The sequence below is a fragment of the Syngnathus leptorhynchus genome, chromosome 8, assembly GCF_054491065.1.
Source record: "Syngnathus leptorhynchus isolate UIUO chromosome 8, UIUO_Slep, whole genome shotgun sequence".
Lineage (NCBI taxonomy): Eukaryota > Metazoa > Chordata > Actinopteri > Syngnathiformes > Syngnathidae > Syngnathus > Syngnathus leptorhynchus.
In genome coordinates, this window is record NC_141202.1 from 4802091 (window position 1) to 4825971 (window position 23881).

General features: G+C 40.9%; 2 protein-coding genes across 3 annotated transcripts in view; one reads left to right on the forward strand and one right to left on the reverse strand.

Moving 5' to 3' along the window:
• kirrel2 (kirre like nephrin family adhesion molecule 2) overlaps window positions 1–13350 on the reverse strand; it is a 101671-nt gene extending 88321 nt beyond the window's left edge. Inside the window, exons 1-2 of the mRNA XM_085918194.1 lie at window positions 13207–13350; window positions 12784–12986 (exon numbers count right to left, since the gene is read on the reverse strand). The gene's annotated coding sequence lies outside the window, so the exon portion shown is untranslated. The remainder of the gene's footprint in view (window positions 1–12783; window positions 12987–13206) is intronic.
• Window positions 13351–19987: 6637 nt separating this feature from the next.
• On the forward strand, window positions 19988–23675 carry LOC147052085 (uncharacterized). Of its 2 annotated transcripts, XM_085919129.1 has the most exons (4): window positions 20086–20235; window positions 20392–20487; window positions 22610–22767; window positions 23127–23675. In XM_085919129.1, the coding sequence occupies exons 1-4, from the start codon at window positions 20105–20107 to the stop codon at window positions 23381–23383; spliced, it is 642 nt and encodes a 213-aa protein (XP_085775255.1). In that variant the 5' UTR covers window positions 20086–20104; the 3' UTR covers window positions 23384–23675. The 2 variants fall into 2 exon arrangements, 1 of the variants encoding a protein (XP_085775255.1); XR_015066973.1 differs by having other exon boundaries at window positions 19988–20235; window positions 20392–20480; window positions 22610–23675.
• Window positions 23676–23881: the final 206 nt, after the last annotated feature.

Here is a 23881-nt window from a genome sequence, read left to right on the forward strand (position 1 = left end):
CAATCATTTGTCACAAGTGTATCTCACTGCAAGAACTTAAATTTTTGCTTGGCTTGGCGCGTGACGTCAGAGCAGGATACTTGCTAACGTTGCGACACTTTGTTAATCCCTTTTTTTGCTACTGATATTTATGACTTTCAATTAAGCCGCCTTCCATACCCACCATGCCAAGTTGAACTGTACACCATGAATTCAATAGGAAGTTATACACCGCTGTGTGTGCTAAGTGGAGTGAGTGAACAGTGCCAAGAATCTATTAACTTATCTTAGCATTAAGACTGGGCGCAGAAGGAGAAAGCCTGGCCAACTCCACCTCCACCCCAAATGAATCTTTCAAATTAATATAAACATTAGATCCTCTCTAATCTGCAAATACATTACTTTATTTAGGAAACTTATACAGCAGTTGATTTTTATTTTTGTTGTGGGTGACAAACTCAACATTGGTTTATGTTAGCTATTTTCTCTCAATCCGTCATATATATTCATTGAAAGTAATATTTAATGTAGCCATGTGGTTTTGTGATGTCATCGTCAGCTTGGCTGACGGACTGAGGAATCCCGTAAAATATAGGCCACAAATAAGATATGGAAAACGACTCTTTGTGTGGTGACTTTTTGGGTTAAGATATTTTGTGACTTGGATTGATGAAACTTTGATGCTAAAATGTGAAAAATGTTAAAAATAGCAGCCACTGCAAATGCTCCTATGTTGGCGTTCTCTAACATTACCCATCAAGGGAATCACACAAGTCACACACAACAAACATGGGAAATGATTGAACAATAAAATCAATGTTAATAATTTAATATTTTAGGTTCAATTACAGGCTAATTTCATGCACCATTTGCGGACTCCCGCTGTAAGATTAATGAGCTGCTCGCCTGTGTCGCTCATTTTTCGCTCCTCGGCACCAGATTGCATCAGATTTTGGAGAACATTTTCATGTCCCCACTAAAAAAAACATCTTTACATATCACTAAGAAACATTCTTAACTCTACATTTTGTGAGATTGCATTTTTATTGCACACTCTGTATTAGCATTCCAGCGTACATATTTATTCATGTAAACTGTATGCAAATGTGCGCCTGTGTTTGGTTGTTTGCATGCAACCCGTGTAATGGCCAATCTCGCCCTTCATATTTGACGTGAGGTGACTGGTTCAGCCTTGATCGGAGAGTTCTGTCTCTCACTCATGTTGTCAGATGCAACAGAGCGTGCGCTTCACAAACAACTTGGTCATTGCGCCAATCAAGGTCATGATTCCAAGAGTCCCAACGGTACCAGGCTGCTTTTCTTTACGGGCTTGAGCATCGATCGCTACCTACGTATCATGCCGGTACCTCATTGAAATTTGTGCTTGCATTTGGATCCTTGAATTGATATTATTCATAAATTGCTAATCATATAATCCTCACCTCCACAGTGATCGCCTTCCACGTTCAAACACACAATGTTGCAGTGGGTCATTTAAAGAGTGTGTAGCGGCTAGCCACACCTACGTCAAACAAGAGGGATTAAAGTGATAATGATTACACCTCCCAGGAGGTATTAGCTATTTGGACATCGACATTGAAAAAGCGAGGTGAAGGAGATCTCTGATACCCCATGACTTTTCCTCACACCAATATCCTGTCTACGGGGCAGATGGGGGGATTTAATTTGCAGTAATTACTTTATTGACTCATTTCTAAGGCCATATCACTGTGGTTGGCCATCAATAAAACATATGCCAGGATGAATAATGTCGGCAGACACAACAGGAGGGGAGACTCTGCAGACAAAAGACCACAAGACTACTTCCCCGCGGTGCACATTTTGTCATGTATTCCTTTTATGTCACCACACATGCACTAATACCCTTTGTTCTTCCTCCATTTACATTAAAACCCTTCAGCTCCCGTCACCACCCACTTTTCTGCTCCTGCTGTCGAATTCTCCTCCTCTCAGGCGCTCAGTCCCAGTAAGTCTCACGGTCAGAGCATAGAAATCTTACAGTGTGCATGGGAGCCACAGCTGTGTTGAAATGTGAGGTGCTGCGGGGCTTAGGGACTGTTCAGTGGGTGAAGGATGGACTGACTCCTCCTGGGACCTCACAGAGGACTGCCGGGCTTTACACGTGACTCCATGATTGGCAACCCCATGAGATGCAAGTCGGAATAATATTAGGCAGAGTTTGATGTGAGACATCCTATTAAAGAACACAACCAACGTTTCGCCCTGGCCAACTTTACATAATTTGCAAGTGGAGATCTTGGAGCGTCTTCTAAATGTATTCTGCACGTTTATCTATTGCTTGGAGTCTCAATTAACACTTCCACAGTCTGGACCGTGCGCTTCCCCTGTGCTGAATTTGAAGAAAATGAAAGGAGCTGCTGGGAAGCTAGTCGATGTGTTCACACCCACAACGGTGCAAACAGCCCTTTCTAACTTTGCGTGTCGGTAAGAATACCAAAAGGGGGGGGGGGACCTCAAAGTTAGCCCACACTGTGCTTGACTTGCACTGGGAAGAAAAATAAGGTTCAATTTGGTTTGTAATGTTTTTTATTGCGTTTAAGTTGTAACCTCTGCCTAATCAATCTCGTATCATTATTTATGATTAATAAAATGAAAGGACACTATTGAAAATTGATCATAATCCCTGTAAGATTACACAGCACTCCAAAAATTCATTTTGCCTGGTAATGCTGTTTCCATGGTATCACACAAAGTTGTATAACAATGCAATAGTAACCTTGAGGCCAATTGGCTCTTTTTTAGCGATCACCCAAGAGTGCAAAAGTGATGTGGTTGTCAACAACACATCTCCTTGACGCACACACACGCACACACACACACACACACACACACACACACACACACACACACACACACACACACACACACACACTGAGCACAAATACACACATAGACAGGCTGCAAGACGTACGACCTCCCGAAAACAAATGGGCATGATGTACTCCAGTTGTACTCGTTGCATGGAAATATATGAACTGCATCCAACTCTCTACTATTAGGCTAAAATACTGCTGTATTTAGTACCCCCAATAAAAAGGGTGCCAAAAGGCAGCTTTTAAGGACCGGTGCCACAAGATGTGATTTAAGTCAGACTTACTGCCAATTTTGTAGCTCTGGACTTGCTTGGGGAAGAGTGAAAGGCAACAGAAAGGTTTGTAAATGAAAGCTAACATGACATATGTAAGATAGCTTGACTTATCTCATTATCTCATCATTGCAGTTTATTCATGAATAAAATGATCATCAGTGTAGGTAGGCTTTGCCGGAAAGAGAAAGAGGCAGTGTGCAATCACTTTACGCAGCTCATAACGAGCAAAATCTTTAAAGATCCCACTTGACCGCTTTTAATATCCCAGCAGCTTTCACTGATTGTGGCCATGATTGATATTTAAAAAAAAAAAAAAAAAAAATCTCCAATCACACATACACGAGAGGTCAGCATTGATTTCAAGTTAAGTTAAATAAAGCACTCTCGGTTTTCCTTGAGCTCACGCACGTATAGAAATCTGAAATAACGTGCGGAAAACACAGACTCGTTTCAAGACTAATCAACAACTTTGGAACTTTATCGTAGTGCTGAGTGTGCAGGAAATTAACAACGGGCGCATTTAACCGTGTTCAACTGCCATCAAAGATTTTACATGTTTTTCATATTCATGGCCTGACTGTTTATAGCTGTTAAAATACTGTGCAGTCCCCTGAAAAATGAGCTCCTCATCCATTATGTATAGCACTAATCGCGTATATAGAGCCACTGGAGGTTGGAGCCAATCCCAGATGACATTGGGTGAGAGGTCGCTAGTCGCACCACTTGATTATGGCGCCTCTAAAAAGACGCCAGAATTCGTCATCGTAACAACTGGAAGCTCCTCTGTGGCAGAACGTATGCGCGGCTGTACGTGCGATAATAAATCTGCCCGGAGTAGACATAGTGGCCATGAAGATATACTGTATCTCCAAAATGTGAAGGCCCTCGCTGATATAAATACAGACTAATGGACAAATGAGCAAATTGCGCTACCGCTATCCGCCATCTCACATGCTATAAATACGTACACCCTACAACTTGATTACACTATTTGTGAGCAGTTTAGGAAAGAGGAATATGATTAATACCTTCCTCTCACTCTTGCTCGCTGCGCACTCAATGATAAGTTATAAGTGAAAATTGCTTCTGCTTGGCATTAATTATCTTGCTTGCTTAGTTGACATATGCATTTGAGGTTAAATGTTTGTCAGACCAAAATGCTGTTTTGAGCATGTTGGCAGGCGACGAGCCAGGGAGCTAGCTGCACAAGGCACACCGTCGAATCCCCACAGGTTTTGGCAATGCATCAAACAAATCATGGCTTGTTGGCATGCCAGGCTATCAGATGAGAGATACTTAGAGAAGGGCTCCGCCTGGCTTCAGTTAATAGACGTTTTATTCACTCGGTGTTGTGAAGCTGAGATTGGATTTCATTTACTGTTATGGAAATTAATTCTGAAATGAAATATATCTGCTATGCGTAGGCGACCTTTTACATACTGCACTGGTTGTTATTTTGAATTGAACAGGTTCATTACAATGTAGCAAGTGCATTGTAAATCATAAAGAAATGCCCAGTAGACGACGGGCTCACCATTTGACAAGTTTATTCTTGTGCCGTACTTTGATTTACTTGCGGTTAGCTGCTACTACGGCGAGTTCCAAAAGTCGCTATGTGCATCTTTTCTTTATTTATTTCCAGGTTTCAGACATGAGGCCGTCAGTTTCCAAGAGGCTTTTATTCTAATTTTAGTAAGTAAATAATTCCCTTAACCATCGGCAGATGACATTGAAACTGCGTTCCAGCGAGAAGAACTAATTTATTTTACGCTATTCACGATGAATTCAAAGGAAAACAAATGAGCAAAAGTTTAATCAAACTTCTAAAATGGGATATTATTTCAGGATAAGCTATTAACATGTATAACAAACAAATGGGCAGATCAGCAGTGAATAGGCTTACTCCTTGTTGTCCTTGCCCTCCGACAGATTTGAAGTTTTAAAACAATTAACACAAATCTTTAAAGCATTTATGAATCTTCCGCCTCATCATCAGCCATGCAAATGATCCAAAATTGATTGCTTGAATAGGCCTTTAGAGAGTGTACCGTTTTCCTTCCACAGATATGAACAGATTGTCTATTTTTATCATATCAAACGAAACCCAGAATTAGTCTCATTGTGCACTGGAATAAAAAGTCTGACTGTCATTGTACAAATTGATTTTGCGGTTCATACACCAAGCTCACTTTTTGACAGTGACCTAAAAAGAAGAGGACTTTGAATAATTCCAATGTGTTTAGTTTCCCTATTACAATGCAATGTGACATAGAACTAATGACTCTTCAAGGCCACGACAATCTCCAGATTGAAAATCTTCAACCGGAAGATGACGCCCTCAAAGAGTGTCCAGCGAGTCAGTCTAAGAGCTGTGATGCAATCATCTCCTGATTCAAAGTACAAAATGAGTCCAACATTCAGAATGCAAAGTCTTATAGAGTCTTAGAAACATTTCGCTTCGCAGATCAACACATGGAATAATGGATGGGTACATTGAGAGCCGTCCTCCTGTAACATATACACATCCTCTTAACTGGAAATCGGCTTATAAAGACCTGTTCAATATTCTACTGATAAAGCACGGTATGACTGAAGATAAGGTGTTGTATGCATACTGAAGCCGGAAACACCAAAGATAAGACACTGAATTTAGTCCCTAGACTCTTATTTACATGACAGATTATCCCCTCCCACAACATCAACACCATCCAATCCCAAGTACATTTTCTCAAAGTGAAAGAAAAAGGGCATTCTGTACAATGTTGGCAATAATAAAGTTTTGGACAATTCACGAAGTAAAGGCATCCTGAAATATTTGGCATGAGATCAAAGTGCCACAATACCTTGATGGACAGCGGAATGACAGAATGTTGCTTACAACATCTGTCTCACAGTTCACAGGTTGGTTTAGGATGTCCTAAATCTTGAGATGTAAACATGTATATGATTGGCGAGATCGCCCTTTGGCCCCGCCCCCACTCAATCAACAACCTGCATATATAGAGCACAGTATTTCCTTTAAAATTTACATAATGAATTACTAAATCACAAGAAATAGCACAACAGAAAAGTATGACAACAGAGTCAAATACGGTTAAAAAAAAAAGTAAGTCTAATCCTCATCATGTCGTTATTAGCCTCTCGCTGAGATGATTTGTCATTTGCTTTAAATGCTTGTTTGTGTGAGGAACCATCTTAGCAAAAAAAAAAAAAAAACAAATTCTAAAGTGCCACCCACCTAGAAGACATTTAAAAAAAAAAAAAGGGGAGGGGGGGTGAAGAAAAACTAAGATTGTATCTGGAGCAATCAATCAAGCTCAGCAAGGAGCTAATGAAGAAAACATTGCAAGGCTCCATGCAATTAACATAACATGAAAGGTTATTGATAATTACAAGTGGCTAACCACATCCCCATAAAATATGCTATAGTGACGGTATAATATTAAATCTGCATTCATAAATCCCTGCATGATTTGCTCGTTCTACTCTTCTTTTGTCTCCCGATTGAGCACCTTTGACCATTTCTTCTCCATGTTTATAATCAATAACTACTTTCCCCATCATCCCCCCCCATAGCAAGCATCTCTATCCACATCTTTTCTACAGACGATAACTCCGTAAGGGGCCGTTATGAAAGACTTAAGTATTTTGCATTATCTGCATTTATAGGCTAAAAAACACAATATAACATGTTACACGCTAGTTTGCACCATAGCCTGTTGAAAACTCCATTCCAGCATTCTAAAGGGAGTGAGATGCACACCCTTTGCATTTTTGTTGACCTCAAACTTGTTCAGAAGTCATCTCTTGTCCCGGGTTCAATTATAAATGACTGCTCCACTGCAACCATGTTTTCCCTAGGATTCACAATCACTAGTTGTCATGGTTACGCAAAGCCCGGCAACTGCTTAATTAGTAGAAAAAAACGGCACAATAAGCCTTCTTATATATATATATATATAGAGTATGATATGAAGAAGCAGATGCTCATTGTTATACCACAATGTATGGCTGACATTGATCGAGCTCATTTGTCTATTTATAGAAAGCTATAACAAGTTGGGCTGATTGTTAATTATCCCATGAAAGCATTTAACTGGTCTCACTGCTCCAACAGATGTTTTGTAATGACAGGCGTTCATTCATATGTGAAAGTTGTGCATTGCAGCTTCAACAGGAATACCAGAAGACACTCAGTTTTTCTAGACCAGCTCTTCTCCACTCAAGTTTCAGAAGATACATGGTTAAATCAACAGCTGGAGTTTTTTGTTTTTTATTTATTTACATATGAATGTCTTGGTTTCACTGGATGCCTCCGGGCAATTTGTTCCCTTCGTTTCAATAATAATAAATGATGCCATAGTATTGCCACAAATACAATAACATTGGACCACCTGTTATTAGCCCCGGAACAACATCTCCATCTTATGCTCCTCATGCTTGTGGGAGCGAGTCCATATGTGACGAGAATCTTTCTTGTCCAGGCCAAGTTCATTTATTTAAGTCCCGCTCCCCATTTCTCCCCCGCTGCCTTGCTCCCAGGCTTTTCTGGTAACGGACAGAGAGAGAGTGTGTGTGTGTGTGTGTGTGTGTGTGTGTGTGTGTGTGTGTGTGTGTGTGTGCGTGTGTGTGTGTGTGTGTGTGTGTGTGTGTGTGTGTGTGTGTGTGTGTGTGTGTGTATGGGTGGGGGTTGCCGTGGCGATTCTTGTCGCCTCACTCTACTATTCCTCCTGGGAAGAGAACATATTTTCTTGACATCAATGAGCCGATGGGAGGGATGTGGTGGCGGTGGAGAATATAAAGAGGTATATAGAGTGCAGACGTCTCCTTTTGAATGAAAGTGTTTTGTCTCGTGTCCTTCAGCAGTACATCTGCAGCCACGGCAGGCTTGACTCCCACACATTGTCAAGTCAACCACCTTTCAGCTTGGCCACAAACATATGATTATAATTGGATTCATGGATAGCATCACAGGTGGCGGCAGAGGTAAAGTTGTGAATTCTGTTGCATCGGGGTAGAAGGTGTAGAAGTACAAATTGGTAAATTGAAGACTTGAAATGTGAGCATGAATGGAGGTCTGTCAAGCCCAATTTGAGGAAGGATGAATCGATGAACTGATTGACAAGGATGGATGGATGAGTGAGTGGAAGGATGCTTCTTGTTGGTTCTCCCAGGGAATTCAGGTCAAATTAACTCAATGGAGCCCCCTTGGTGTCGATGCAGTTAGTAATCTCTCGCTGTGTCCGTTCTCTGATTGGCTCCTCTCCATCCAAGTAAGTCATAGGTATCAAACTCAAGGTCCGGGGGCCAGATACGGCCCGCCACATCATTTTGTGTGGCCCCCGAAGACAAAGTGTGCATCAAATTCATGTGTCAATACTAAAATTACAAATTGTCTTCACTTGGAAAAAAAAAACACAGATATAGCTAGTATTTTTTGTTACCATTGACCTTTTAAAAATATTAGAATTTTTTTTTACTAGTCTCCAGTTTCAAACGTATTCATCAGTCATCATAATGGCCCTCCGAAGAAAACTGACTTCGATGCGGCCCGCGACAAAAATTAGTTTGACACCTCTAATCTAAATCACCTGGAATAGACTTAAGCCTCTAGCCGACCCTGAACAACAATATGGGCGCATCAAGCATTGTTGGTAGATTGTACAGTATTCACGGGGACTGAAACCAGCAGCTGCTGTTTTCCCCGAGATGCTCCATTGAGAATCCTCTTCCACACTTCTCTGGTGTTTTTAGTTGGGCGTCTTGGGAACTCTCCAGCTGTGGATTGCCGAGGATGGACAGTCGCAGCTGTGCTGTTTATGAAGGGCAAAAGTGTGAAGGGAGACACTTCAAAATGCATTCGCAGCCTTGCTCCTAGAGGGTCATTTGTTCCACCTCACAGACTCAACTGATTCAAAATACATGACTAATCTGAGCCTTGATAATGAGCTGATGAATCCAATCTCGTGTTAGTGCTGAACTGGGACCGGGAGAACCGCGCGTCCTTTTGAAGAGCACCGTCTCTGATGAGTTCCCCACGGCCTTCTCCGTCATTGAACTACAGCTCCCGAGGCCCCGCGCCGCTGGCCAGTCAACCGTGGCCGTAGCCCATCAAGCTCTACATCAAATCAAAACACTATAAACGCTTTATGGCGGGAGATACAGCGGCAGAATGGGGCGGAGTGTAAAAACAAAACGGGATTGCCGTTTGTATAATTGGATTCTTGGGTCAGCGGGAGTGACATCATGACTGGCTAATTCAAGATGGATCACCACAGGCAGTAAATAGTACTCCAAAAAAAAAATGTCAATAAGCCTCATCCATAGGCTTACAAAGTGATGTTTTCAAGACATTTCCATCAGTGCAACATCCCTCTTGTGTGTTTTTGCCTTCCTGCAGAGCTTAGATGGAGGCTTACCGCAATAGGCAGATCAAGTGCCAGTGAGTAATCCATGACAATAACAACCTCTAGCCTGTGCTCAGCTCAAAGTTCCCCTTCCCTTTTGCCAATCACATACCTGACGCATCCCGTGTCTGGGTTTATATCATTAGCCCAAGCATTTAATCCTATTAATGAGCAGCACTCTCCCTCAGAGCATTGCATGAATGCCTCGTGAAAATATTCTAAATAATTTTCCCTGTGCTCTCATTTTAGACTGTCTTAGTCATCTAGTTGCCCCAGTTAGGTTTTACCAAGATATGCATGCACACGTCGCGCATATGTTCAGGCTTCTTAGGATTTTTTTGTTGTGGAGTTAAAGGACATTTTAGGAACCATGGCTCTGATGCATTTTTTTTTTTTTTTAATCTTAGCAACGCCTAATGGCTTTAGTACTCAAAGAGAATATAATGAGGCTTCATTTCAGGATTCCCTGTTAGGAATTATAGAATAATTTATAAATGATGGCACAAGCATCACAGAGCATGGTGGCTTTATTCTTTTTTTGCTCATGAAACGATTTGATAGTTGCCCAATATAACCGCATGAAAAAATAACATGATAAAAAAAAAGTGTGTTTATTACAAGCCCAGAATGTGCTATATTTTGAATGTATGATGCTATAATGATTAAATGCTATAAATCAGGGATCACTAACATGAAGGCTGCAAGCACCAAGTTGCCCTCAAGGATCACTTGACTAACATGGGTTAGTTCAATGAATAGCTAACGAATAATGGCACATTGTGATTTCCTAGATATGCCCAGATAAAAATTGGGTGGCTCACATGATCAAGGCCATTTGGTGTTAAAAAAAAAAAAAAAAAAAAAAACTGTGGCAAAGAGTTTGTGACTCACTGACAAGACATACTGCCACTCTCTTTTATCTGGAAGACAAGTGAAAACCTTCCCGTAAAATCCATTTGTTGAGCCCTGAATGAATGATAAGCCTAAAACTGAGTCACAAACCTAAAAAAAATGCATTCTGCTTTTCAAATTGAAATGTGTGTGTGTGCGTGTTTCACATGTGACAAAAAATATGCTTAATCATTAACGTCCATATATTTTCTATTATTTCCTTTAACATATGTTTTGTAAGCCACATTATTTGCTGATTTTTATGTAATACGTCTGCGGAAATGAACTTGACATGCTGGTGGCTGCCTTTCGAGTAAAGCAGAACAAATGGACCCTGCGTGCATATTCATTTGACTCTGTGTTCATGTGTGCGCGTGCTGTCCACTTGAGTTTTATTTGTGTGTGGAAAATAGAGAAGGCAGTGAGCGAGTCTATGTGAAAGGAACAAAAAAAAAAAGCTGCTTATGCATACTGATGTGTGCCTGTTAATCTGCTTCTTATCTGCCTTATCTATCCATCCGTCTGTATTTGTGTAATGAATTGAATTTTGCGGCTCACTGTTTCTCGTCTGAACAGACTTTGCATGCCTCTCTGTTTTTCCTCTTCACATGTGCGCCTTAATAAAACAGCCAGGAAACTGAGGGAACGCAGGCGACCGGATTTAAAAAAAAAAAAAAAAAAAAAAAAAAAAAAAAAAAAAGCAGACAGGCAAGTTGACAATGAGCAAGGGGGAGAGAGTTAATTAAAAGAACAGCATGTTTGCTCTCTCTTATTTGCTCTGAGTGCATGTCTCCTAAATTGAACAGGATGTGAGCTCCTCTGCTATCACAATGTGCACAAACGTGTGTGTGTGTGGTCAAGTTCATCCCGACTGGGCTGATTAGGTCACATGGTTAGCCCGAGTGGACGTGACGGATGGAGGGGGGGGCTGTAATTTCCAGCATGAGCTGGAACACACCTTCCCTCCTCACTTGTGTTGTTAAACTGCCGTGGTCAAGAAGGATTGCATTTGGAGAAGCCTGCAAGCAAGAACTTGGAGGGTGGGGAGGGTTAACCACATGAGACATGATGGAGTGAGCAAGAGATTAGAAGAATAGGCCAGCAAGCCAGGACGAAATTAGATACCTGCCCGCCTCATTTGTGTACATATCATTATTCTTACTTTAAGATTTGTTTGGTTGCCAGGAGCACAACAAGTGATATGTGAATGGTCCATGCTTGAGTAGATTGAGAGCAAAGGCAGTGTCAGTAGATGCTTCTCCGGGAAGAGGGTTCGAAGGGGTGGGGGGGGGTGGTAAACAAATGCATCTCATTATTTCGACGTGCGCCTCTGCAGTGCTCTGGGTAACCCATCACAGTCCACACAGATTCAATTGCTTCTTTTAAATCAGTTTGAGGCTGAAGCCACATCTCATCCGTCTCAATAGGAGAGCCGAACCACCCGACCACTCTGCACACAGCAACAGCTCTCCCTAGTGGCTGAGGGGAAATTTTCTGTGGACTAGTTAGTCCAGCTGTTTAGCCAGAATTAGTGGAAGCTTTATCTCTGAATTCAACAACTCACTCTTTATTCCCATCCAGCAGTTTCCCCTTTCACTTGATCTCACTTGAACTAAATGCAAGCTTAATAACTGCAACAGTACTTTTATAGCGACGTCAGACATCCGATGCTGTCACAGCAGACAATCAGCTTTCAGTAATAGTCTAAGTAAAAATGAAAAAAAAAAAGTGATTCAACGTCCTAAATAATTAAATGTGCAACCATGTTTTTTTTTTTTTTTCTTTCTTCCTGGAATGACTATTTACGGTCAGATAAAAAGGCTTTAGAGTACAGCAATAGCTCTCTGATCAGTCGAAAGAGCACATATTTAGCTTGAGGGGGTGATCTGACAAGTGTTTGGTGTTTGACATGATGGATTAGTTTTGGATTGGTTTCATCACTATTTCATCTCTAGTCTTCTCTTTGTGTTTGCAATTTGAATTCTAACTTGAACAGAATGTAAATGTCACCAGAGTAGTTCACTTAAACCCAGTTAAGACTGTTTTGTATGAGAAGTACTGCACTCTAATGACATATTCTGGTGGCTAGTCTTGATCAATAGATTCCATCCATCCATCCATCCATTTTCTATAGTGCTTACCCTCATTATTGTACATGCATGAGTGAGCTGGATCCTATTCCAGCTGACTATAGACGAATGATCAATAGATCATATGAATATATTATGCTCAGTTTTGAAATTAGAGCAGAATACAATATACTGCTTTTGGCAGCTTCATTTTCACTCAAATGAATATGTTTTTCATCTTCATTGGATCATACTGCAGTATGACATGCCAAGTTTAAAAGTCAATAGAGTGTTCAAAATGAGTTACCTCTGCAGTGTGTGAAGGCAAGGATCTCCGTTAGGGATAGTGTGAGGAGCATCTGGTAGGGAGTCAAGATGCTACTTCACATCAAGAGGAGCCAGGTGAAGTGGCTCGGGCATCTGTTTAGTTTAGGATGTCTCCTGAGTGCCTTCCTGGTGAGGTGTTTTGGGCATGAAGGAGACTCAGTAAGACTATCTCTCCCAGCCAGGCTGGGAGAAAGAGAAGGAAAAAAAAGTGAATGGAAGTCCGGAGGGAAAATACAAGTTACGAAAAAAACAATATGAATGGAAAAATCAGCAAAAAAACAATACAGAAAAAACATAATTCCAAAACAAAAATAAAAGAACTCAGCCTCAACGGAGATAACAAGGTACACAATTGACATAAGGTCATCCTGACTACACAAGAGGTGAAAACCAAAGTACTTACAAGGAAGGGAATAATTGCAACTCGGAATGACCAGGATTACTAGCAAACAGAAACAATATTCCACCAGCAAGTTTTCATGAACTTGTTAGCTAGTTGAGCTGCTGCACAGGTGTGCTGGAGGCTCCGCCCATCACCTGACTCAGGCCCTGGAAAAATACTGGGGAGGATATGGATGGATTATATTATATGCATTGTAATACCTTGAAGAGAAAGCTAACCCACACTCAGATAAATATTTTTACATAAAATGTTCACTTTGTCATCAATGATTGACTTAATTTTTGCAACTTTTTATATTAAGCTGTATGCATGATATTTTTCCCCCACAAAAACATTTAAGTTTTGCAGATTGATTTAATTAAGTTAATTTATTTTGTATTTAACACAGGAAAACTAAAAAATCACGTACATTAAAATTCAAAGCAAGCCTTTGCTCAATACTTCTTGCACCTATGTCACCAATAATAGTCTCAATTTTTAATATGATGCCAAAAACCTATCACATGTACCGTGGGCAGTTTTGATTTTTCCACAAACACCATCAGGTCCATTTTCAGAGCACCCCCGGAGATGTTTAGAAAAATGAATTGATTTAATTTGGGAACAAGTCTGTTAAATCACAATATGTGAAATGCTGTGAATGCTCTGTTGATAATATGTAGCTGACTTTTTGACGTCATGCGATTCCGACATCCGAACTGACTTTGAAGCAGATGTGGCCCCGCCGTGGGTGGTAGTAAAAGAATATATTGTATTATATTGATGCAACGTCGGTGACAGAAATGAAACTTTACAAAGGCCCTTCAATTGCTTTCAAGCTAACAGACATGGTCAGCCAGACAGCTTGAATAGAGTCTGCCCAATAATTCGATTCGGAGTCCTCTGTGGGTTACAACCTGATTATTTTAGAATGAAAACACTTCAAGGAGGGATGAAATGCAAGTCCAAAAACCATTTTTTTTTTACTATTTTCTTTTTTTTTTTATCAGAAAATTGAATAGGAACAGAGTGTGAAGGTAATAACCTGAACATTTGAATTTCCAATTTCCACCGACTTTATGCCGCTTGTACAGTGACTTTCTCAATGTTGCCCTTTTCCCTGGAATGACTCAAAACATACAACACGATGTTTCACCCTCACTGGACTTTTTGGAGTGCCCAATTGAATGACAGGGAACGCCATCATTCAAAATTTGCTCCACCCACAGTACGTACATTCCATGAAGGTGCATAATCGACGCATTTAAGTCAGTGGGAGGATCTGACTTAAGTACACAGAAGAATATATCCCGTCAGTAACCAGAGTCCACACATGAATGGAGTTTTGTACGGCAGTTGTTTTAAATCCCGTTACAGCATGCCACTTGCACACAAACCAACCCCATGTAAACGTGTGTATACACGATTTGTGTCTCCATTGTGTCTTTCAGATTGAACGAAGCTGACAGGTGCACGGTCTTTCTCCATATCTGGCTCAAAGGATAAGCTCGTGAACACGCACGGCCGAGTAACGTATGTGTTCACCCGCCTGCCAGACTCATTCTCCTCACCAGCTTCTTCGCTCCAAGTCTATCTTTGTCTCATGTTTGTCTTCTTTTGCACCCAGCTCCTATTTTCACATTCGCTTATAGTGAGCACAATGAATTTGGGCGCACGGCGTACTGTTACTTGGCACCGTGCGATTGAATTAGCTTCTGTCAAAGGCACAAAATTACATTCCAGCGGGGAGACAAATCCGATCCTCGCTCCTTCGTTCGCCAGGTGCCTTTACATTAAACAGGCCCAGAGATTGCTTTAATCCTGCTTGTCTCCTCTGTGTCGAAGATAATAACTTGGTGTCATATCCTGAGATAACACCGGTCCCGAGGATATGCAACATTGTTCGGCGCTATTGCAGCCAAAGTCTTGAGCAATATTGATTCTGCTTCTTCTTCTTCTTCATGTTCACACGGCGCATACACAGCAGTGCTTGGCAATGAGGTGCAATTTCAAACAGAAGGTATCAAGTGAAAAAGTACACGAGGTCCAGAATTAAAAAAAATCCTTAATATGCCTTGAAGGCCTCAGCTTCTTCCCGTAGCCTTAAAACATGTTTTGGTAGATTAATGAAGACTCTCTGCATGACCCTCTTACGTGCACTTATTTAAACTTTCCCCCCCCAAAAAAAAAAGGCCAATCTGTTAAGTATGAGAAACTGCCGTTATGGACACTCGCCAGTTTTGCCAAGTTAGCTAAGTCATAATGTCAATGATCAAGAGCGAAGTCTTTTTATCTTTCATGCTCGGAAAATTATATCAGCGGTATATACTGCATATTTTCAGTTGAACTATTTAATAAATGCCAGGAAGATGGCGAAACATTTTTCTGTACGATGCAGAGGAAGGGCTAATTTGTTCAAAAATGTCGCTATTTTTTTTCAAGTGGATATACTGTATGGATGGATGAACAATCGTGCAGATGGATGAAGAAATGAATGAACTGATGGGCTGATCATTGACAGGAAAACATGACAAACATTCTAAAATCAAAATGGATGTACTACTTGAATGTCAGCTGCATTCAAATCACAAAGCTAGTAACATTTTATCCCATAAAAAACAACAATCTCTCTTGCCCAAAGGGTCATTTGAGCTCTGACAGTGTGTGACAGCTGTTAACATATATCACCTTTTTTTTTTCCTGGCCTGTGGAGAGAATCATAACATCAAATGTATCCTGTGAGTGTGTCCGTTTGTAAAGTGATAGTCAAAACAACACACTAACGCATGAACACAGTGGGCTCCTTAAATCGGAAGATGCCTTGGAGAATTAGGTCTTTCTTACTCAATCTACTATAAGGAAACACATTCATCTTGAAGGCAAACTCTCACGTGCTTCCTGGAACTGGAAGACTGGGAGTAATATGGGAAAATAAATTTGTAAGTTTATCTCCCCCACATTGTCTGGTGTTTTTAATGTTTTATTGCTCTTGTTTTGTACACGGAGACACATTAATGTTGGAAAACAAAAGGGCATTCCCCAAACTCTTCACACAAAGCTGAAAGAATAAAAATGTTCTGTATATTTGATGATGAAAAATGATTCATGAAGAACTAAGGAGTGAAGCTCACCGAAATGACACAACTGCTTCATGAATCATCTCGAAGCTTCATTTGCCCAGATATCTCTGACCCCGCCCCCAAAGGCTTTTTCCTCCAGCCACAGCAATATTTAATAGCATAACAATACATACCCCTGCTGTAATTATCCTGAAAGTGTTTTTTTTGCAAAGTGGCTTTTATTGTCTTCTATTCTATTTATTTATTTTTGCTTCTCCATGAGTTAAATGACATTGATGATTACAGTGGAACACACAGTTAACACCTTTTTGCACTGTACTCCGTCTTCGCATCCTTCTTGTTGCTATCATTCACGCTTTATCCATTCCCAGAAACTGTGGGCACTGTTTCCTCTCCCTCCATATTGTTCCTCTGCAAATGGCTTTGCGCTAAGTGCTAATTTTACAGAGCTGGCTGGGCCGCAGGTGCATTCAGAATTGCCAGACCATCATAGCAGGAGTGCTGGCCATTTTCAGCCACCCTGATTGTTAGCAATGTGCAATTTGTCTTGTTGGTCCAGTCTGCGGTCTGCACTTTGAAACTGATTACAGCGATAATAAATGGCTGCCCTCCGTTAATTTATTTGACTGCGTATATTTTATTCAAGGGGGGGGAATGTAATCTCTTTGTACTTCCTGTCGTCTTTGAACTATTTGAACATTTGTTATTTCGCTTCATGATCTAGAGCCGTCTCATTGCTACTTTAATTCTTTCATCGGATCTGGACCTCTTATCCAGTCATGTTCACATTTATTGGCGCCGTCTCAACAAACAGAGACACTTCCTGAACAATTGCGGAGAGTGCTCCCATCGTAGAGCATTCTCTTCTTTTATGGGGTACTCGTCACACATCTCGCAGTACTCCCACTGAATTTCCTTCACCTTATTTCCACGTCAGTTCTATTCTCACCTCATTTACCCTACATTCACATGTTCCTTGCAGACATTCAGTCATTTGGGGTCTGGCTTAAGTTGAGTGAACAACCAAGCAAGGCTTTAAAGCACAGGTGTCAAACGTAAGGCCCGAGGGCCAGATACGGCTGCCCCACATCATTTTATTTGGCCCGCAAAGACAAATTGTACATCATTTTATGTTAATACTAAAATTACAAATTATCTTCAGTTTAAAAATATAAAGATATTGCTGGCAATTTTTAGTACCATTCATTTTTTACTAGTCCCTGATTTCAAAACTAGTTGTTCATCTAATTGTTCACTCCGATGTGGCCCGTGACAAAAGTGAGTTTGACGCCCCTGCTTTAAACCAATCCCCATTGGACATCAGCTTCATAAGATTTTTTTTTTTTTTTTTTACACAAACCATCTAAATAGCATTTCAAATGTAAAACGGAACATATCCCTCGCAACAAATACGAACTCACTGTATTTTGAGTATGAACGTTCAGAGGAGGGACACAATTAGTCTTAACTCCAAAACAAAGTCTTCTGCAGTCCCAGCATAAATTCTTTTATCAACATCATTATTGAAACTAATGATTATTCGACATTTTTCACAATTGCCTCCAGATTAGTATCATTGCATACACTTTCATAGCAGCTATGCTAATTTAGCTGAATTCCTTCAGAGTACAGTCCCGGGGCAATAAAGCCCACACTTGCGTGACTGCAACTCCTATGCTTAATAGATAATGCTTTTCTCTCGGAATAGAAAATGTTTGTTTCAGCTATAATAGAACAAACACAAAATTAATATTCAACAGTTTTGGTGCACTGAGTCTGACACCTATTTCTACTGCAGAGCCAAAGAGTCCAAGTCCCAGCCTGAAATCCAGTTTCACTGATGCACCTATTTTATGTAAATACTTTGATTTGAGATGTTGTGTTCATGCTATGCAACGATGTCGGGAATTTTCAAGTTTGCTCCAGGGCACAGACTGTCTGAAGCACGTAATAAACTTTCTGTACTTTTCATGTATGGCATGCAGAATTGCATCACAATTGGAAGACGCCAAGATTTACATACATGACCCAGTCTCCCCCCCCCCCCCCAAGTTTTCTTATTCCTCTAGGGGGTTACATGCAGGTGTGGTACATTGCCTGCAGCCATTGCACACTATATCTCCCGCTGTGGTTGAAATGAAGCAGACTTTTATAAACCACATTGAAAACCTCCGGAGGAAACTCGCTGTCACTCTGAGTTATTGTCACGCTCATTGTGCTGTTTTTGGGATTAGCTGTTTTGACCTTTTTCCTGACCTTGTTGTCATAAACACATGCAAAGGTGCTCCAGTGCCAAGACTTGAATTTGGGGTGCTACAATCTCTGAATTAGAATTTTGATATTTGGGACATAAATCATTGAGCAATTGCTAAATGACTCTACAGAAGTCCTGTCTTAGTCCTGGGCCTTTCATTTTTCCATGTCAAAATGATTTATTTATTGAACTTGTAAAGAACAAAAAATATCAACTGGAAAGTTTTCACAAAATGTAGCTTCATTTAACAGAAATGGTTATGACCGTGAGCGAGGCACTGAATCAGCAGCCGATTCCAAAAAGGCAAGCGCGTCTCTCGTCTCGTCGCCTCGTCTCTTCCAAATGTTAATAAGATCAAAGTGAATAAAAGCTGACATAGACGATGAGCATTATTAACCAGACTCTTATTTGTCTGGCAGCCGCATCCTCGTTTGATCTTACGCTAGGTACTCGCTGTTCTATCGTGTGAGCGCTAATGCATGTGAAACAGTGTGAGGTTAATTAAGACTGACGCTTCTCCACAGTGTCTGGATTAGTCTTTCTTGACTGTGACGTTCTCTGTAATCACCCAAACAAGACCCTTAATATCGAGATGTGCTGCACTGGCATGGCCACTAACGGAGAGGAACAAAATGATGCTCTGCACAATGTATTCAAGTGTACAAAGAAGGACAGTTAAATATTCTTATTTGCAGGAGCTCATGCACAGCATTTGTGATTATACCCTTGCTAATTTGCCATTTGTATTCACCGAGACAGTCTCAGAGTCTGTTGTTGTGTTCTTGGTTCTCGCTTCTGAGGAAGGGAGAAAAAAAAAAAAATAATATATATATATATATATATATATATATATATATATATATATATATATATATATATATATATATATAGTATTTTATATAATAATAAAAACAAAAATAATATATATATATATATATATAGAGATATATATATAATAAAATAATAATAAAATAATATAATAAAATCAATATTTTTGGTTTTTCTACATATATTCATTATTTTAGGTCTCTCAAGATAATAATAATAATGCTAAGACAGATTTGTTTTACCCATTCAAATGTCCAGGGTGTCCCCTGTTGACTTCCAGATTTTCTGGATGGGATTTGTTTCTTTGATTGTAAGGGATGCAGTGGCCAACAGGAAGACTTAGTATTTATCCCCGAATCTCAGCTCACCGCATCGTAACCGAATCATTTGCCAGGTGTCCACTCCTCAGCTAAATGCGATGGCCAACACATTCTTCCAGCTCGTTGGGCTTTGTAAGGGAAGCGTGAACACTTCTATTTTTCTCTCCTTGGTTTGTTTTGCCTCGTGACCAATAGTTTGCACGCTTCTCAAACGATGCATAATGATGTAAACTGCTTTACTGGTGTTCTTTTTTTTTCTGTGTGTTTGGCTTTGCTTTAAAATCTTTGTTGTGATTTGTGGGTCTGCTCTGTGCCACAGCAATGTGTCCTAATTGTGCATTTGCTTTGTCGCATGGCCGTCTTTGTGTTTGATGCCATTTCACAGGCGGCAGCCCGCCACAGCTTCAAAGCTCTGCACTGTGCATGAGCATGAAGGGATGTCACTGCGTGTTTGTGGGGAGCAGCGGTTGGACAACAGCTCTGTCACTAGTCATTTTAATGCCTGCCCCTCTACCTCCTACGTTCTCCGCTACTCCCACGTGGACCGATCTGGAATTATTACTGGGAGGTTGGGTTTTTTTTTTTTTACCCGTCGACAGCCATTAGTTACTGTCTCGGTATCTTTAATTCACATTCTTTGATGGTGTTGTTATATGGGCCTTTTTCATCCATGCCACTGGTCATGCACGACTGAACTGTTCTCCATGTGTGTCTGCTCCACCAGAGTCCAGGTGACACAGATCCAGGTGGTGGATGATGACATGGCAACCATCCCACCGCTCATCCCTGCCAACCCAGAGCAGGGAGAAGCAGGTCAAAGGTGACGCCTCTGTAAAAACGTGTCCTAGTTGAGCTGAGCTAGCAAGTGAGCACTCAGCGCTGCCATTTAGGGTCTGAATAAAACATGACAGGTTAGCTAGCATGGGACCCTGCCAAATGTGATTCTCATTAAAGTTCTAATGTATGCAGTTGAAATGAGGATTGCTATCTCCGCGAACACAATCGCAAAGTGTCTAAAGTCGTTATTCTCCGTCGGGCTTGTGTCATCCGGCTGTAGTTCCATCATACTCACCGTACGATAACAGAACCCACAAACTATCTTGTGAGTGCTGCGGTAATTAAAGTATCTCTCACAAAGCCTATTGTTGGCTTGTCGTACGATTCCAGTCCGGCCAATCAATAATGCAAGATTAGATGTCGCATAGCCAGCAACCAGTGGCCAAAGGGCATGTGTTTGATGAGTGTGGAATGAATACCTAATTTAAAATCATGTTCAGTGTGTATGTGTGTGTGTATATTATCGGTATACACACACACACTTCTGATTTGGCCACACTTATTTGGAGATAATCAGCATTGGGAGAAAGTATGTCGGAGTTGAAGTGTACGAATGATGAGTGTCGACCAAACATTTAGGTTGCTCCAGTATTGTACGAATGTGTTTTGTCTCATTATTTTTTTTCCCCCACTGTACTTTTGAAGGCAACTCATGTCATCTTATTTAAAGGGTTGACCCATTATTGCATAGCCACCCAAACAACTTTGACTTCAGCCGCTACCAAGCAAACATTCCCTCATTAAGGCCGCACGAGTCTACTGAAGCCCCAGGTCCCGCCTCGGGCTTCAGGCCCTCTGCCCCGGTAGTGATGATTAAATAATGCAAGTGTTGAAAATGTAGGGCTGCCTAATTCACCGAAGCCCAAGGTACAAGCCTAATAGATTCTGCCATCTTTATCTGATGGACTTGACGGTTGTAGATATTCATTATGTATGGAAAATTGTAGTAGCTTTTATGGCTGGCGATGTAGCCCACTTAACAATGTCGGTCTTTGTTAGCCGACCAATACGAGAAGATCCAACCATCCCAGAGGTTGGTGTCTCTTAAGCTTTTTCTCGGCAGTCTTCTTCAAGTGTGAACATAGTTTGAGACAAGTAGGCGCTAATGGCCTTATTGTTTCAAGTACATGGCACCCGCGGGAAGTATAAAGTGCTTCTCGGGTAGAGGCAAATAAAGACGAGAAGTGAGCAGACGAGGATTGGAGCAGTGAGAATTATTTAGATGGATAGAGTGATGAAAGAAAAGGGAATGGGCCGCAGTTTGAATGCGAGTCTACTGTCAGCGCGGGGGCCTTCTGCGTCCCAGGACCAATTCTCAGTTGAGCCGCAGAAGCATCTGCGGTGCTCCGACATATAAAGAGGTTAATGGCGTGATAAGGAAAAGCACAGAGGCCAATTAGGACGGGGTTATGAACACATTCAGACGGAAATGAGTGCAAGAGTAATTACAGCAATGCGGCATACCTGTTTAATGGCTTGGCAAATGACGTGTCCCAAATTGGCATGTTAACCTTTGATTGTGTTTTTTTTTGTTTTGGCCCCTTTTCATAACCTCAGATGCTCCCCACTGTGAAAGGATGGTTTGTTGTTGAATATGGGGGAGAAGCGGCTGATACCAAGCCCATCGCAGATGACTTCACAAGGGAATGGCCGGTCATGTTTTTGCACTACCTGGAATTCCTTTTGTTGTTTGTTACTATAATCTGATCTAGTCTCAACATTTATCACTGACCTTTCTCAAGGCACAAATGCAACATATTTTATCGGCTTTAACTATCCCTCTACGCTACCTCTCATAGCACCATAGTCAGCCCAAATTCAAAAAAATGGCTTTCATTACCGCCGCGTGACTAAAGGCCACATTTGTCAATGTGCCAAGGAGGGTTCTGTATCTACTGATTGCCTTTTCCAGTTCCCCCTCGGCAGTTTTGAGTTTCCTCCTTTTTTTTTTTTTTTTTAAATCTGTAGCTTTCCAGCTTGTGATGTTATCCTTTTCTGTCCATTTTTGTGTTGATACCGCTTCTATGTTCACATCAAATCCAATGCCACCCACCAAAAGATGAAGAATCGACCTCCACGTATTTGTATCACTCTTTCTTTCACAGGAAAATGAGAAGATGCAGATGGGAGAGAGAACTCATGATGATGAATCAGGCCTTCTCGCCATCTGTAATGGGACTCGGGATTATGGTGGAATCTACCATTGCGCAGCCAATAATGTCATTGTCCCCCTCTGGCAGTGACAATGTGCATTTTGTCCAGTGTGAGTCCAGATCATGTATCAGTGACAAAGTTTGAGAGCTGCAGTCATGCATCAGTCTGCTTTGCAAAGTCTATTCCAGCTCTCTGAAGATTACAGTCCATCTGTTAGTGTTTTTTTTTTCTCTTGTAACTGGATGGTGACAACCAACCATTCCACATTTGATTCGTGGACTTGAAAATCGCATTCTTTATTCTAAAATGTGGACCTGAAGGGATCAATACGGTTTCTCTAGTTCAATCCATCCTTTTAAATTCTTAAAGGGTATTGTATTTTTTACTCAAGGTTGGCTAGGATTGATCCAATCAAGTCTTTGCCACTTTAGGTTTCCAACACCAATGAGAAATGTTTCTAAATTGCAGTTTTTGGAGACATTGGACGAGATCTTGAATCTGGTTGTGGTGCTACTGCCCCTCCTTCTACGGAGGCCTCCCTCATTACGTGGAAAAGCATGCTCTTTGGACATACACTCCATGTTCCAGGCATGTTCAAGCCGGAAGGAAGCCTCAGGGCAGACAGAGTGCAGGGACGATGTTTGACAGCCTTATATGAGAGCACCTCAGTGAAATTAAAGTTGGAGGCTGTGCACGGCAAAGTTTGGATATGCCTTCTCAGATGATACAAATGGATGAATGAATGGAGGTGAATTTATTGTGTGTGTTGTGGATCTTTCTAAACGATAAGCCTTCTGGCAATCAAAGCTCGAAAATGGAGCACACTGAAAGAACATTGGCGGTCAAAGGCAAGAGAAACTTTGCACAAAGCCATAGAAAACAAAGTCTTGATGGTCTTGATCTGTCAATGGTTAAATCAATATCAGTTGCCATTGCCAATGCTTGTGTTGGCCTTGGTCACTTTTGACCGTTTGTTTTGGCGACATCTCTATACAATAAATTATGAATTCATCAAAATTGAGCTATATTTCAAATGCAAATGAGAAGAATCATTTATTTATTTGGCGTTAGAATAAATACATTTTTAAAAAGTCAGCGTAGCAGTCACAGTACTATTAGTGTTGTTAAAATGAGGCCACTCATTTGTTTTGTGTCGACTCTATACCAGAATTTTAATTGAAATGCAGTGTTGAAAAGATTAACCTTAGAGAAGTTAATGATGG

Coding starts and splice junctions, on each gene's coding strand:
- LOC147052085 (XM_085919129.1), top strand. CDS start 20,105: ATGTCACTGCGTGTTTGTGGGGAGCAGCGGTTGGACAACAGCTCTGTC. Junction 20,236..20,391: donor TCTGGAATTATTACTGGGAG/GTTGGGTTTTTT, acceptor CTGCTCCACCAG/AGTCCAGGTGACACAGATCC. Junction 20,488..22,609: donor CAGGGAGAAGCAGGTCAAAG/GTGACGCCTCTG, acceptor TTTCTTTCACAG/GAAAATGAGAAGATGCAGAT.